The sequence below is a fragment of the Anolis sagrei genome, chromosome 1 (genome assembly GCF_037176765.1).
Source record: "Anolis sagrei isolate rAnoSag1 chromosome 1, rAnoSag1.mat, whole genome shotgun sequence".
NCBI lineage: Eukaryota > Metazoa > Chordata > Lepidosauria > Squamata > Dactyloidae > Anolis > Anolis sagrei.
The window spans coordinates 249,097,012-249,112,767 of NC_090021.1; the positions used below are offsets into that span (position 1 = coordinate 249,097,012).

A 15,756-nucleotide genomic window follows, 5' to 3' on the forward strand; every position below is an offset into this window, starting at 1 on the left:
TTTTGATAACAACAACAACAACAACAACAAAAACCAGAGGGATAATAACACTGAACATTCCTTAAAGTTTTCCATAAAAAGCAGTAGGAGGCCTTGGTATGCTATCTAACAAAATCTCACAATCCTCTCTTCTTTTTGTATAATAGTATTCTCTAACTCTGTTACAGTAGTGAAATTTTGCCTGCATAGATGATGCATGTAACCAATTTTCATTTTCTTTTATTTTGATGTTGCAGAGTGATATAGCTTATGAATGAAACTAAGAATGGTCCTAAGCAAATCATGTTAGTCTAAGTTACTGAAATAACTAAAGAGTCTTGAAAAGGATCCTATGTTCCAGCAGTAATTACTCAATGTATAAAGGAGAGCTGGAAAACCAGAGTTCACTGCAATTTATAGAGCTTGCATCCTGCTTCTAGAGAGAATGGATGACACTACAGTCAAGTGGATAGCAAATAGAATAATCATAAAGGGACATTGCTTTGGATCTCATGCTGGGAGAAAGGGGGTATTAATATAATATAATATAATATAATATAATATATAAAATAAATACTAAAGTTAATTGCATGGTGCTTTAGAGCACTGGTTTGAGTTCTATAGACTTACTGGAAAAACCAGCTAGGACCCAGAATACTGACTCTGACCTTATATGTATACATTTGTCTAGCCACTGACTCATTGAGCATATACAGTATTGTGTAACTTTCATTTCTTTGGAGGCTTGTTATATTTGAAAAATTGTTCCAAAGAAAGCAACAATTATGACATAAGCACATCTGGCTCTTGCAAATTTTAATTTATTAAGCTTTCATTTAATTATATGTGCTGAAAGGTCTGCTTTTGATTACTGTAATTTTTTTATTTGTCCATCTGAATGATAGTAATGTTAGGTATTATATACAAACCACTTTATACAGAGTTCTTTGTGAGACAGGGAATGGTATCTTCCTTGTTTATTGTGGCAGAATTATTGCTTCTGCTAATTTAAGGTGAGGCTTTAAGGTTGGCTGCTAGCGAAAATTAAACCTATTTAGTTTTGTTCAGGAAATACTTGATAATGTTTTAGGAATATATGACTTAATTGCACATCATTTGACAGGGATCTGTTCAACTTCTCAAAAGTTCAGGAAGTTGAATGGAAACTCCATAGTCATGTTTAAAGTTGATCTCATATTTCTCTCTTTATGAGTAGCAATTTACACTTCAATTCATATTGGCACTAAAAGATATTAGGTATGTAAATTCTTTATACTTAACAGGTAGAAATAAAAAGAGTTGATTGCTTCATCTCAGTGACAAACAGTATGGCATTAAACAAAGGAAAGCCCAGTGCAGTTTACAGTAATATTCTGTGATATTACTTGCAAACTAAATTTATTATATTTAATGAGAATTCAGATACACTCCCTAAAAATTTGGTTAGCCATGCCTGTTTAGATCATGTAGTAAGTGTGGAATAATCTCTAGACAATGTACCACATTCCTTAGTAATGTACAATTTCGGATTTTATCATGAGGTCATGCATCTTCAGTAGCATTGGCTTAGGCACTCCAGCTTGACATTTAGGAGTATCTGCTTTAAGACTTCTTGAAGATAAACATTCTTATTCTTTTGCAGCAACTCTATGCCGCTCAGTTGGCTAGCATGCAAGTTTCTCCTGGAGCTAAGATGCCCTCCACCCCTCAACCGCCAAGCACGACAGGGACGCTCTCACCTACTGGGATGAAAAATGAAAAGAGAGGGACCAGCCCTGTAACTCAAGTTAAGGTATGTCTTTCAGTTTGTATTCAGAAACACATCTCCTGATACATGAAGGGATCTTAATTCATTGTACTCTTAACAATTTTGAAATATTTTAGGTCAAGGGAAGAAATGATTGTCACTATACCTGGATGCGATTGCTATTTTAAGGCATCGTCTTTATCGGTATTACTAGGAGACATTCTTACTATAAGGACTTAGAGAAAATAATCTCTGCACAAAGAAGGTATTCAGTGATTATGTAGTCTGTTGGGCCATTTAGAGATCATTACAACTCTCTGTGACCTTGCAGGCGGTACCCACCAGATATAGCAATAATGGCACTGTTTAGGTATTCCTTTATAAGTAAGGTGATCCAACTCCTAACATTGCCAACAAGTGTTGACTTTGACTCTTTCTTCATTAACATTGATATCTAATTCTCCACTCAGTAAAGATTAGCTTCTTTTTTTTTTACTTATTTATATTCCTAATTTTCCCTTCTACTTGTTCAACTGATGCATTATTTTATCTTTGTGGCCTTTAACTGGTTAAATGAGCTTTCTGAATTATGTGAAGTGGTGAACCTTCTTGGAGATGTATGTGAAGGTAAAGAGTCAATATGAAATGACCAGGTGAATTCTCATGCGTAGTTAACATAAAAATAGTCCTTATGGACAAGAAGTTGTATAAGTAAGAATTACAGCTGCTCTGCTAAGTTTTATGTTTAGCATAACCTGGGCAACGCATCTAGAGCATGTGATACCTTACATAATAGAGATTGCATAAATCTTACTAGTATTGCAGTATCCACACCATTTTTTTTTTAAAAAATTAGCCTTTACTGTGTGAAATGACAAGGGAAACCACATCCTTTTGTTATTTTTACAAATCAATCATTGTATTGAAAGAAGCTTCAGATAAGGATAAACATTAAAGGATCATAGCTAGAGGAGAGAAAAATAAGACGATTGATTGGGAGGGGAGAAAATGCCATGATTATAGATTGATTGGACCCTTGTTGATATCACACTGTTGCTGGTATTTGGCTCACTTTGGTTTGGTTTTGATGTATTGTCAAAAGCTCATGCATGCTTAATTGTCACTTTCTTAGAACTAGGAAGCTGCCGCATGTTATTTGGCAGCAGTACAGAGCAAGCAATATCTTTTTCCAGCCTTTTGTGAGCATCTGGAATTAACATCCCACATAATTTCCCCTTATTTAAAGAATGATATCAATATCCATGTATTGATATAGATTCACAATTAATTAATTAATGTGATAGGCTCAAAGAAGACCATCTCCCTTTCATCCCTAACATTAACAGTCAGCTTTAATTTTAAATACTTCTCCATTATTTGAGTTGAATTTTCGCTAGGCCTAGAAGAGAACAAGCCAGGTCTTCCATATGGTTTGATACTATGTGTATGATGCTGACTTGTAAGATACTGTCCTAGAGCAGATGGCTTGGCAGAGTGATACAGTGGCTTCTTTAAGTCCTTCATTTCTGTGACTTTTTGATCACCAAATTACTACTTCTGGACAGTGTTTCATAGCTTATATGCTAAGCTTTGCCATTCCCATCCTCATGAGTTTCCACTCCAGTGGCAGTAGGAATTTAAATATTTATAAGAATTTAAATATTTCCCACTTTTTTTCTCTTGTGCATTTTCAGTGATTTTACACTTTTCAGGAATATCAGTGCTGAAAGCCTGTTGGCTCCAAAACATGGAGGAGGCATTTTCCATAAAATGTTTCTAGTCAAACTGTAGTATTTATTGGACAAAACCTAGGATTTCAGTGCAATACCAGCTTTGTGCTTTTAGTGTGTACATGTGCATGCGTGTATGTGTCTGATTCTATCTTGTTATATTTTTATTGGTCAGCACTGTAAAGAAGGTCTTCACATGTTTAAATGTTGTTATTTTTAACAGAAAAATGTGCAAATTTATTTATTTATGTACAATATTTTTATCCCGCCTTTCTCAAGCCCAAAGGTGATCCAAGGCAGCTTACAAAATGGCAGCCATTTGATGCCATAACAGTCCACAATATACAATTAAAGCATTTAAAACAACATTATAAAAACAATATAAAAACCATTAAAAACAAATGTGAGCACAAGGCAAGATGACATATGTCACATCTCCCAGAATAGGATTTAAATGAGTGATTATACTATTTGGATAGTTATCTTGAGAAACCACATTACTTTTGAATGCTATGTAGAACATAATTGAGAAGATCAAAAAATAAATGGGTTGTGGGCATTGATCTCAAAGGGTGGAACAATTATTATATTAATTTATATCCTGACTTTATCCCACAATTGAGACTCGGGGCAGTTTACAATTTCAAAACATAATACAGCTAAAAACATACAGAAATTGAATATTAAAATAGGATTAAAATCAAATCAAATGATGTACTGTACAACTACACTTAAAAAGATAAAATTCTATAAACAGTTTTTAAAAACTATTAAAATGATTCTGTCTACAACAATATAGCACCCTCAGTCTCTTCAATAAGGAGCTCAATTTCCTTCAGTTCAAACATTAGACTTAAGAATGTGTCCACAAAGTCCATAAGAGCTTCCATTTTCCCTTTTTTTATGGATTAAGTCACTTTATTTTCTATGACTCAAAACAAAAATAGAAACACTGGAGGAGGCAATGTCTATATAGTAGTGGCCTAGAAATAATATCAACTATAGAGAGTGTATAGTATTATAAATAGTTACTTATTTGTTGCATGAGCCTAATAATACATTATATATGACAAGCTATACCATGTAGAATCTCAACTTGATAGCAAGAAGAATGTCAGGGGTAAGATAATGGAGTGTATTATTGTATTCTTTCATATATTTCTAAGCTTTGAAGTGTTCAGTGCTGTCTGTTAAAATATGGATGATGCACCCTTATATCCAGCATATCTCAGCTTTGGGCATATTTTAAATGAGGGAGCCATGTTACTAGGCTCTTTTCATTTTAATTACAGAAAATCTGTATCCTGCTATTCCAAAAAATGCTGCACCTGACTGATTGCTAAGAAGTGTAGCACAGGGTAGAAGTGCTGCAATGAAGAGGGCAAGGTTGTGTCATGAAGAGAAGCATGAGATCAAAAGAGCAAGTTTCTTAGATTCTTCCTTTCACAGAAGTTAGATGTTTCTTAAGGTTAGATGCATACACGCTTTCCCTATGTGAATTCTCCAGCTCAGTCTTTCTTGTTTCACTGACTCATAATACACCACAAAGTGAAGCACTGTCTCTCTTAATTATATGACCACGCATTTGCTTATGTGCGTATCAAATTCACTCCCTCAAAATCTCTGCCTACCAATCCATGCTTTATTTTGTCTAAATGTACATGCAATGCCATATCTTTGAAACTAACACATTACAGATTTTTTAAAATTTCATAAAATCTATTTCAAAAGTGTAGCTTCCCCTTTATAATATTCCACAGTAATCATATATCCAGTTCCACTTATAATGTGCTCGGTTGCATGATCCATGATAATAATCTATAATAATGGGTGTTTAAACCCAAACTGTAGAAATATTGGTGTGTTTACGCAGTATATTGAGGCTGTTGAATGTTAAGATAGGAATACAGCCCACCTTCTCTTTCTGGTGACATTTTGTAAACCAGCTACAATATTTACCCAATTACTGCTTTCAAATATTGTTCGTTTGGTCACTGCTACAATACAGATTATTAGGAGCCTAGCTGATTTTTATAACTAATAAATAGATCCAGGTTCAGTGAAGCATAACATGTAAATTCATACATTAGAGTTCATTTCCCATGTATGGGCACGTGTTACCAGCTCTCCACAGTAGCAGTCATAGAATGATAAAGGCCACAAGGGTATTTAATCCAACTCAATGCCATGCAGAAATGCACACTCAAAACACCCCAAAAAGATGGCTATCCAGCTTCTGTTTAAAATCTTCCAGAGGAGTCTCCATGGCACTCTGAGGCAACATGTTTCACTATTGAACAGTTCATAACAAGTGGTCACTGTTCCCAAGCACAGTGCGACAATGATATGCAGAATCTTTACATAGTGGATCTCTGATGAATCCTAGTGAAAGGGAAGTGACCTGAGTTCTTGAGACCCAGTTTATTGTCCAAAATCATTCAAACAAGGGAGCCAGGTCAATAGAACTACATTGTTTAACTCCTATTTATGATATATTGGTCTCTGTAGGTGTGACACTTGAGTGCAATAATAAAACTATGAAGCTGGTTTATGCTCACTAGCATATGCACTGATGGCTTGTGCTATTTGACAGAGTACAAAATCCCCCTTATTAATTTAGATTGAGTGGACCTTCATCTCTGGCAAATACTTTGGATAAAAATGCAGTATGTTCCAGAATAATTGTCAGCCAGACATTCCTGGACAAAACATGGCTGCAACAATGAAAAATACAAATAAAGTTATTAATTATCCTTACAAAAGATTGAAAGAATGTTCTCAAATATTCCTAAAATGTTTGAAAAACATTTTCTTCAAAGGCTAAGAAATCCAGGCCAGATGAAAATCTTGACAGTTCAAAAAGTCTTGAACTGCAAAAATGCACTTTTTTGTACATAAAAAGTTTTTTTCTTTGTAGGAAATGTGCTTTTCTGTATAGAAAAAATACTGTTTTCTATGTAAAACCTCATACATTTTGTATGGAATATGTCCCCATCAACAGCATTTTATGCACATAAAATGACATTTTCTCCACTGGAGTATTATTTGTTTATGTAAAATGTTGTTTTGTTTGCAAAAAAAATCTATTTTATTTTTTTAAAAGACTTGTGTACTTTGCAGAGAATACACTACAACATAAATAGCATTCCCTGCATGCTTGCCTCATAAATTAGTTAAATTAGCCTCCCCACATAAGTGGTACCTAAATTTCCTACTTGACAGATGCAACTGTTTTTTGGATTGCAAAGGTTGACAACAAGCTACACAAATTGGTCAGAAGCTCATTCCAACCGGACTGGCTTCGAACCCATGACTCACACAACTGTGTGCTCAAATGTATAGATACACAAATCACATATGCTGTAAAAAAACTTTTGATATAAACTCAACAGAGCAAAATCACAGAGTTTCTTGGAACTGTTAAAAGTATTTCTTTGTATGAGCCCTGGGTTAATTTAGATCCCAGAAAACAAATTATAAAATTAAGCAATAATGTGAGCTAATTCAGTTTTAATTTGTCAAAAAGAAAGACCCAGCCACATAGTTAATGTAAATAGAGGCATAGAGCAGATGAACTAATGATGTTTTCCTTTCATTGAACCTTCAAGGAGCCAGATAATTAGCTTCTTTTGTTATTATTCTTGGAAAATAGAGTATTGTCTGGGAGGTGTAAACTAGCTGTGGCTTCCTAAGTGATAATATGTTCCATTTGTTTTCTTCTGATAATTATCTACATTATATTTTTTCAGGATGATGCTGCACAGCCACTGAATCTCTCTGCCCGACCCAAGACAGCAGAACCTGTTAAATCCCCAACATCACCAATCCAGAGCCTTTTTCCAACAAGTAAAACCAGCCCCGTGAATATGGGAAATAAAAGTGGAATCCCTAGCCCTCTTGGTGGAAGTCTAGGAAGAGGATCCTCACTAGGTAAGCAGAAAGAGAGAAATGTGGTTGAATTAGAGTACCATTAGGCTGATACAAATGTCGTGTAGTCTGCTTTATTTCACAAAAGAAAACAGCCATACATTTGCAAACCAGAAGATTTTCAGTAGTTAACCCACAATTAGTCAGTAGTTCATTGGCTGATTGTGATTTCTCTTTTGTCCAGTCCTAACACAGAAAGGTTTATTCATGGGAATACTGATTTCAAAGGGTGTGTTGAAAAGTATTTTCTTGAGCTAATGTTCATTTCCTTATAAATGTAACATCCCACACCCTCAGAAAACATCTCATGGGATTTATATGACCTATGGAGGATACAAAAGTTAGACAGAAGGGAATATTCATACTACTCTCATAGACATGGGTCATCATCCAGAATAGATTACATTTTTGCTACTAAAGAATTGGTAGTTAAAACTGAAAAGGTGGAATTCCTTCCCAGAGTGTTTGCAGACCATAACCCGATGTTGTTACAACTAAAAGGGGGGATTTGGGAAAGGAAGCCCTGGAGACTAAATGATTATATACTGAAAGATGAAAAAATTAAGGACAATATCAGGTCAGGAATACAAAATTACATTAAAGAGAATAGTAACGAGGACATAGTGGAAAAGACAGCTTGGGATGCAGGAAAAGTGGTGGTAAGAGGTTTACTAATTCAACAACATGCTATTTGGTGTAAAAAAAGAAACAATATGCAATTAGAGATGCTTACCAAAATTAGAGAGAAAGAAAAAGAATTAGAGATGTCTAAGGGGGATAAGAAAAAAGCAAAACAAGAGTTAGCCAAAGTTCAGCAGCAATATGAATTATTCTTATCAAATGAATTAGAAAAGAAAATTATGTATAATAGACATATTTTTTTTGAAAATGCTAATAAACCGGGCAGGCTCTTGGCATGGCAAGTGAAAGATCACAGGGAGAGACCAATAATAGCCAAGATAAGGCACAAAGGAGAGACAATTACAAACATAAGAAGAATTCAAAAAGTTTTTGAAGACTATTACAGAAACCTCTACAAAAATAACCCAATAGATACTAAAAAAATAGACCAATACCTAGCTGATATGAATGTCTCCAAGCTCACAGAAGATATGAAATCAGATTTGGATAGACAAATTACATGGGAGGAATTAAGCACAGCTATAGATAAAGCTAAATTAAATAAAGCCCCAGGCCCAGATGGTTTCTCTGCCCTGTTTTATAAGGTGTATAAAGAAGAATTAGGCCCGCTATTGCTTTCTACAATGAATCAAGTGCTCCAAAAAGGAGAGATGCCTGAGTCCTGGGAGGAAGCTACCATCGTTCTTTTACCTAAAATAGACAGAGATATTGAGCAAGTAAAGAATTATAGACCAATTTCATTGGTCAATAACGATTATAAGTTATTCGCAGAAATTCTAGCGAACAGGTTGAAAAAAATCTTAACCAAAATAGTACACGGGGATCAAGCAGGCTTCCTCCCAGGTAGGCATATGAGCCAAAATGTGAGAACAGTGTTAGATATACTAGAATATGCCGAACATGATCCAAGTAGAGAGATCGCGTTACTGTTTTTAGATGCTGAGAAAGCATTTGATAATGTGCGGTGGGATTATATGTTTAAAGTATTGGACCATTTCGGAGTAGGTCAAAATTTCAGAAAGGCAATAGGAGCTATTTATTCAAGGCAAAAAGCCAAATTAAAAATAAATAATCAAATGTCAAATTATATAGAAATTCAAAAAGGGACAAGACAAGGCTGTCCCTTGTCGCCCTTACTGTTCATTTGGATATTAGAAATTTTGAATAATAGAATTAGAGAAGTTAATGAAATTAAAGGAATTAAAGTAAAAGGGTATGAATTTAAAGGGAAGGCATATGCAGATGATCTGGTCTGTTTTTTAAGGGAACCTTTAAGAAGCATACATGCCTTATTGGAAATTATTAATGAATTTAGTGTTGTGTCAGGCTTTAAAATTAACAAGGAGAAATCTGTATTTCTAACTAAGAACCTATCTAAAAGTGATATTGTTAAATTGGAGAATATAACTAATTGTAAGGCAGTCCCCAAAGTAAAATATCTTGGACTATGGCTAAGTAACAAAAATAGTAAACGTTACCAATATAATTACGACAAAACCTGGAAGGAGATAAAAAGAGATTTGGAAAATTGGCAAAGACTTCAACTCACCTGGTTAGGGAGGATAGCAGTGATAAAAATGATAGTATTGCCCAAAATGCTGTTTTTGTTTCAAAACCTACCAATTATTAAGGGAGTAAAGGTGTTCGGAATATGGAAACGAGATCTGGTCAAATTCATTTGGAAAGGGAAAAAAGCGAGAATTGCCTACAGGAATCTTATTGATGGGAAAAACAGAGGGGGCCTGGCATTGCCAGATCTCAGGTACTACTATGAAGCCGCAAATTTCAGCTGGCTAAAGGAATGGATTAAAATGGACAATAAGGAGTTGCTTAAGTTAGAGGGCCATAATTTAAGATACGGATGGCATGCCTATCTTTGGGATTATAAGGACAGGGTGAACAAAGAATTCAACGGGCATGTAATAAGAGCCAGCCTTTTAGCAACATGGAAAAGATATAAGAAGGGTATGGAGCCAACCCCCCCCCCCCATGGCTGTGCCCATTGGAAGCAGTCCAGAGACCGGCCACACATGCTGACTCCGGCACATACAAGGATTATTTGGTCAATGAGAAAGGACAATGGATACTTAAAAGCAGAGAAGAATCTGGGTTAAAAGATTGGTTCAGTTTTTTCCAACTACACGACAGATTTAGGAAGGATGCAGAATTAGGATTTGCCTCTAATAAATCGGAGTTAGAAAGTATTTTTGAGAAGGGCAACAAAGGCCTAATATCCAGACTTTACAAATACATTTTAGAATATAACTTAGTAGACAACCAAATAAAATCCGTTATGATCACGTGGGGCCAAGATGTTGGCAGAAATATCGATCTGGAAGAGTAGGAATGTCTTTGGAATAAGGGCTTTAGATTCTCAGTGGCCAGCTCAATTAGAGAAAATATGTTTAAAATGTTTTACAGAACCTATATAACCCCAGAGGTACTAGCTAAAATAGAGAAAACAGGACAAGGGGCTTGCTGGAGATGCAAGAAGGTGAAGGGATCTTTTTTCCACGTATGGTGGACCTGTAACATAGTTAAAGAATTCTGGGAAAAAAGTGATGAAAGAAACAAATGAAATGATCAGCAAAAGAATCAAGAAAAACCCAGAAATGTGCTTATTAGGAATATTTAGGAGGCGTATTAGCACAGGAGATGAAGAAATTTGTCAGTATTGTTTTGTTGCTGCGAGACTAATAATAGCTAAATCGTGGAAGGGGGAAAAAGAGTTAAATATTAAGGATTGGAGAGATAAATTAGTAGACTATATCCAAATGGCCAAACTGACAAATAGCAGCAGAGGTGGAAATAATGAAGAATTTGTTGAAAAATGGTGGTTGGCAATTGGATATCTTGAAAAGAAGACAAAAGTAGATTTGAGGATTGCCATAAAGGGGATTCAGTGAAAGAAGATACATGGGTAGTTATGGGTTAGTTATGTGATCCATACGGAGTGGTGTCGGAGGTCACAGGGGTTGGGTTCACGGGTGTGGGGTTAGAGGGACAATAAATGTTAATGTATTATAACTGTACAGTCAAAGTTGATTTTTTATATGTTTAATGAGCGCTGACTGTATACCATTCTGCTAACCGGCATACTCTTTTGTATTTCTTTTTTTCTTTTTTCCTGTTTTTTTCTCTCTTTCTTTTTTACTTTTTACTTATTTCGGTTTTCCTTTGGTGTTGGTTTTGTTTTCTGTATGCACCACAAACCAATAAAAAAATTATTTTAAAAAAAAAGAAAACATCTCATGTTGTTGTTGTTGTGTGCCTTCCCATTGTTTCCAGCCTATGGTAACCTGAAGGAAAACTATTGTGGGCTTTTTTTTGGCAATATTTGTTCAGAGGGGATCTGCCTTTGTGGTTTAGAGTATGTGACTTGCCCAGGGTCACAGAGTGGGTTTCTGTGGCTGAGTGAGGATTCAAACCCTGATCTATAGAGTCGCAGTCAAATGCTAAAACCACTATATCACACTAGCATTCTCTCTGGCTCACTTAATGGTAATCTAATTAGAACTATGGGGGGAAGCAGAAAGCATAGCTGAATGGCATGGTGGATTACAGGATAACTTAATCTAGTGGCATTTATTTATCTATAGTCACAACAAAATGCACAATTGACATACCCTTCCAAATTATGCTGCTGAAATAAAGAAGATGAGTGGAAGCTATATGTTAATGAACAACAATAATGTATATCCACAAACCTGAAATCTACCCCTGCTACAAACCCATATGCCAACAGTATCCCCACTTATGCTCTGGGAGCAATGTTATGCTGATAACATCACTACATCAGAGGTACATTTATTTGTTCTTCCTCCAACATGATATATACAGCAATGTCCCCTATGTTCTACATCAAAGAAAAACAGGACAGTCTCTATGCAAGAAGATAAATGGACACAAGAACATTAGAAGTGGCAACATGTGAAAACTTTATATATTGAAGCTTGGATATCATTGAATGCTGTATCTGAAAGCTCATGTTAAAATAAAAGCCAGTTAGTCTTAGTCCCATTTACACTAATCATTTCATTCAGTTCAAAGCTAGTTTCAAACTGAAGGAGCCAGACAACAAACTTCTCACAAAAGCAAGCTAAAGAAAGCCATTAATTCATATCAGTGCTTAATTTTTTGTAATCACCATCCAGGCCTCAAACTGGTTCCAGAATTTTCTATGCACAGTGAAACCACTTTCTTGAAACTGCGTTGAATGGTTAGTGTAGTACCCTTAAAGTTGCTGCTATATTCCTTTTCCCTCTTGCTACTTCCACAATTCTCAGTATTCTCACCTTGGCAAAGAGCTATTGTTCATCCTTTGAGCCAGCTCTTCTTCCTTGTTTCTGCTTTTACCTTTTTAAAAACCTTGAATTTATGCCATGGAAAGGGGGATATACAAATCTAAAAAGAGCCATTTCAGTGTTGTGGTTTGAGCATTGGGCTACTACACCAGAGACCAAGGGTTGAATCCCTCCTCATCCATGGAATCCCACTGTGTGACTTTGACCAAGTCACATTATTTCAGTCGCAGAGGAAAACAAACCCTTCCTCTGAACAAATTATGCCAAGAAAACCCCATGATATGTTTGCCTTAGGGTTAACTTAAGTCAAAAAAGGACTTGAAGGCACACATCAACAAAGATATCTAATAATATTTTTTCCTATCACTCCAATGCTGGACAAGCTTTTAAAGAGTTTTTTTATTACTTTAATTAAATGCCTTTTCTACTTTAACTTTAATTAAAAGGCTTTTCTAATATATATGCTCCTTTTGTTATTGTTTCATTTTAAAGACGGTTTTAAAACTAAGTAATATTTTATTAATGTGTTCTACTGATATAGAAGTGTATCCTTTACATGGGAAGTTGGCATGAAGAGACTGAGTCTTAAAAAGAAGCTATTAAATGCAGAAAATAAACAAACATATGGCTTTTTATACTTATACATAAATAAATTGTAAGCTTTTGGCAGCCTTTTTGAGTCACTGGGATAGGACAGAAAATGATTTCAGATATGGCATGGAATAGTTTGAATAAGCCATTCATATTATAACCAGCTATTCTATGCTGAATAAGAAGACTATTTCCCTTTAAGGGACTATTTCCTAGCTCAGTAGACTGGTCCTGGACCAAAAAAAAAAAAAAATCTGGATTGCTGCCCATACTTCATTATGGATGTCCAGGCTCCATGAAAAGCTTATAGTATAGGTTGTTGCTGTTTTTTTATTGTGTGAATTGTTTGTTTGTATATGTGTAAAATATATTTTGCAAGTAAAGGTATTTTTTAAAAAATATATTAATAACAATTTTAATAATGTTTTTATTTTTGTTGTTTCTAGACATCCTTTCCAGTCTTAACTCACCTGCCCTATTTGGGGACCAGGACACAGTAATGAAAGCCATTCAGGAAGCTCGAAAGATGAGAGAACAAATCCAGAGAGAGCAGCAACAGCACCAACCACATGGTATTGATGGAAAACTTCCCTCCATGAATAACATGGGTCTGAACAACTGTAGGACTGAAAAGGTAATGAGTTCCTCTTCTACGATTTCTGCTGTAGGGTGTGGGGGGCAATTTTGCTACACACTTTTAAACCATCTTTAATGTTGACAAAAATAATATTAAACTATCCTTAATACTGAAAAAAAATTCCTGGCCTCTTGACCTAATGTTGAAAAAAATATTTTACTGTGATATGTACTTTCAGAAAAGGTGAATTTAATCTGCATTAGGCAGCATGAAATTCTCAAAGGAAAAATGAGGTTTAGGCTCTCGGAACTAGAAAAATATTCTGTTACAGTATATAGTAATGCAGCGCACTTGGTTTAGACAGGACTGTGACCAGATCATTGTGTTAGTGAACCAAAACTATGTAAGAAGAAGCCTGTTGGATCAAACCAAAGGTCTTTTCTAGACCAGCATTCTGTTTTCTACGCTGGCCAACATAATGCCCTTGGATAGCCCAAAGGCAGGATGTCTGGGAATAATAATTAGTATAGTAAAATTGATAAGGGTTTACTACAAAACCTAGTGAAAGCATGAAGATTACTAGCTGGTTGTAGGAAAAGCAATTCCTTTCTGCTTATCTCATAGAATTTTTGAAAGGATAAAAAGTGATAAGAATATATTGAAGGGCAGTAAAGATGCCAGGATATTGTCTGCAAAACACACATATGACTGCAGATCTATGAAGGAAATAGTTTCAGATGCAGCATGCTTTACAACCATGATTTCCTGGAAGAGATTTGTGAGAGCTGAGCAGCGCATTTTCCCCTAGTTGTCACGTTAATATTCAATTATATATTAACATAAACAATTCTTCCAATTGTGCCAAGTAGTTGTTATCGATTTCATGTGGCTGTCTCTATGGAAAGATTCTTCATGGAAAATTTCCAGTCTCTAACAAAGTGTAAAAAAATGGGAAGATGGAGTGGCTGAAAAAGAAATGAATGGATGAACCATAATGGACCTATGCTATCTCTTTCATGCTTATGTGATCCAGTTCACTGGAAAGTAGTCAGTATGTTTAGGTCTTGAAAGGAAAGCACAAGTGAATAAAATCAAGCTTAAGTGGATGAGTTGACAAAGTTATAGCATGCTTGGAGAGATCAAACTGGGCACCTCTGCTCCATTCTACACACAATGAAAGCATATAGATTTTTATATTTTGTTTGTATCATCTTTTTCTCCTACTACAAATAACATTTGTCAGCAAGCTGAGAATCTGTGGCACTGGAAGCTGTCTTTGAACCATTTCCTTTGGGACAAGGGTAGGGGTTTGAGGTTCATTGCCTATAGTCGTATACACAAAGGTAAAATAACACTGTAAACAGAATGAAATGTCTTTTCATTTGCATTTTATATGTTACCTTATTGCATTTCTCAGAACAACAAGGGGAATGAGGTCTCTGCCTATAAAAGGGATTTGCTTAGCCCCTGCCTCTAGAGAATTAACAGTGGTTTGCAAAACAAATTCATAATCTAATAAATATTTATTTGCCCAAGGTTCAGCTTAAATGATACCATTTTAAAACTCATTTAATACAGAATACTAGTGTGAAAGAATTCTTTGTAACATGAAAGTGAAAGAACTGAAGGTTTGATATCATAACTCTTCTTAAGACCAACCTTGTGAGTAAGGTCAACATGATCTCTACAAGTCCAGATTTTAGATGGTAGATCCCCCCAGTTAGAGTTGAGATGTTTATTGCTTGCTTTGTAAACTTTTTGAAACATGAGTTGAAACTGGGAAGTTAATATCCCTGGTTTCCAGAGCTATATATGCACCCATATTATTGTGAATAACGGTACTTACATTGGCAAGGTTTTGAGGATAACATGGACTAATTTTGATACTACCTAAACAGCAATACCTGTTTGCTGTCTCTAAACTCATTGTAACATTTTAAACCTTTTCTTATTTTCTTTAATTATAACAAAGATTTTTTTTTACCAGATATTCCTATTTTATAGTGATTTCTGTAAAAAAATGAGTGGTTTTCTAAATTAAAAAAGAGATAATTGTGGATAATATTATGTGAATGTTTGTAATACTTTAATGAGCATGGAATGTAATAAGAGACTGAGAAGAAGAAAGATCAATAATCTTTGGATGGCTGTGCCCTGAAATTTGTAATTGTGTGGTTTAAGCAAAACTATCAATGACATGGAAGATCACTATCATTTTAATTCCAGTGGTTCCTTACTAATTGCCTTGTATTCTATAGA

The 15,756-nt window shown here is 35.1% G+C and overlaps 1 protein-coding gene across 14 annotated transcripts in view; it reads left to right on the forward strand.

Moving 5' to 3' along the window:
• SOX6 (SRY-box transcription factor 6) overlaps positions 1-15,756 on the forward strand; it is a 521,576-nt gene that overhangs the window by 440,847 nt on the left and 64,973 nt on the right. For all 14 annotated transcript variants that reach the window (XM_060767625.2, XM_060767634.2, XM_067462638.1 and 11 more), the window contains 3 exons: positions 1,622-1,771; positions 7,206-7,386; positions 13,367-13,554. In XM_060767625.2, coding sequence (XP_060623608.2) covers positions 1,622-1,771; positions 7,206-7,386; positions 13,367-13,554 — 519 coding nt within the window. The remainder of the gene's footprint in view (positions 1-1,621; positions 1,772-7,205; positions 7,387-13,366; positions 13,555-15,756) is intronic.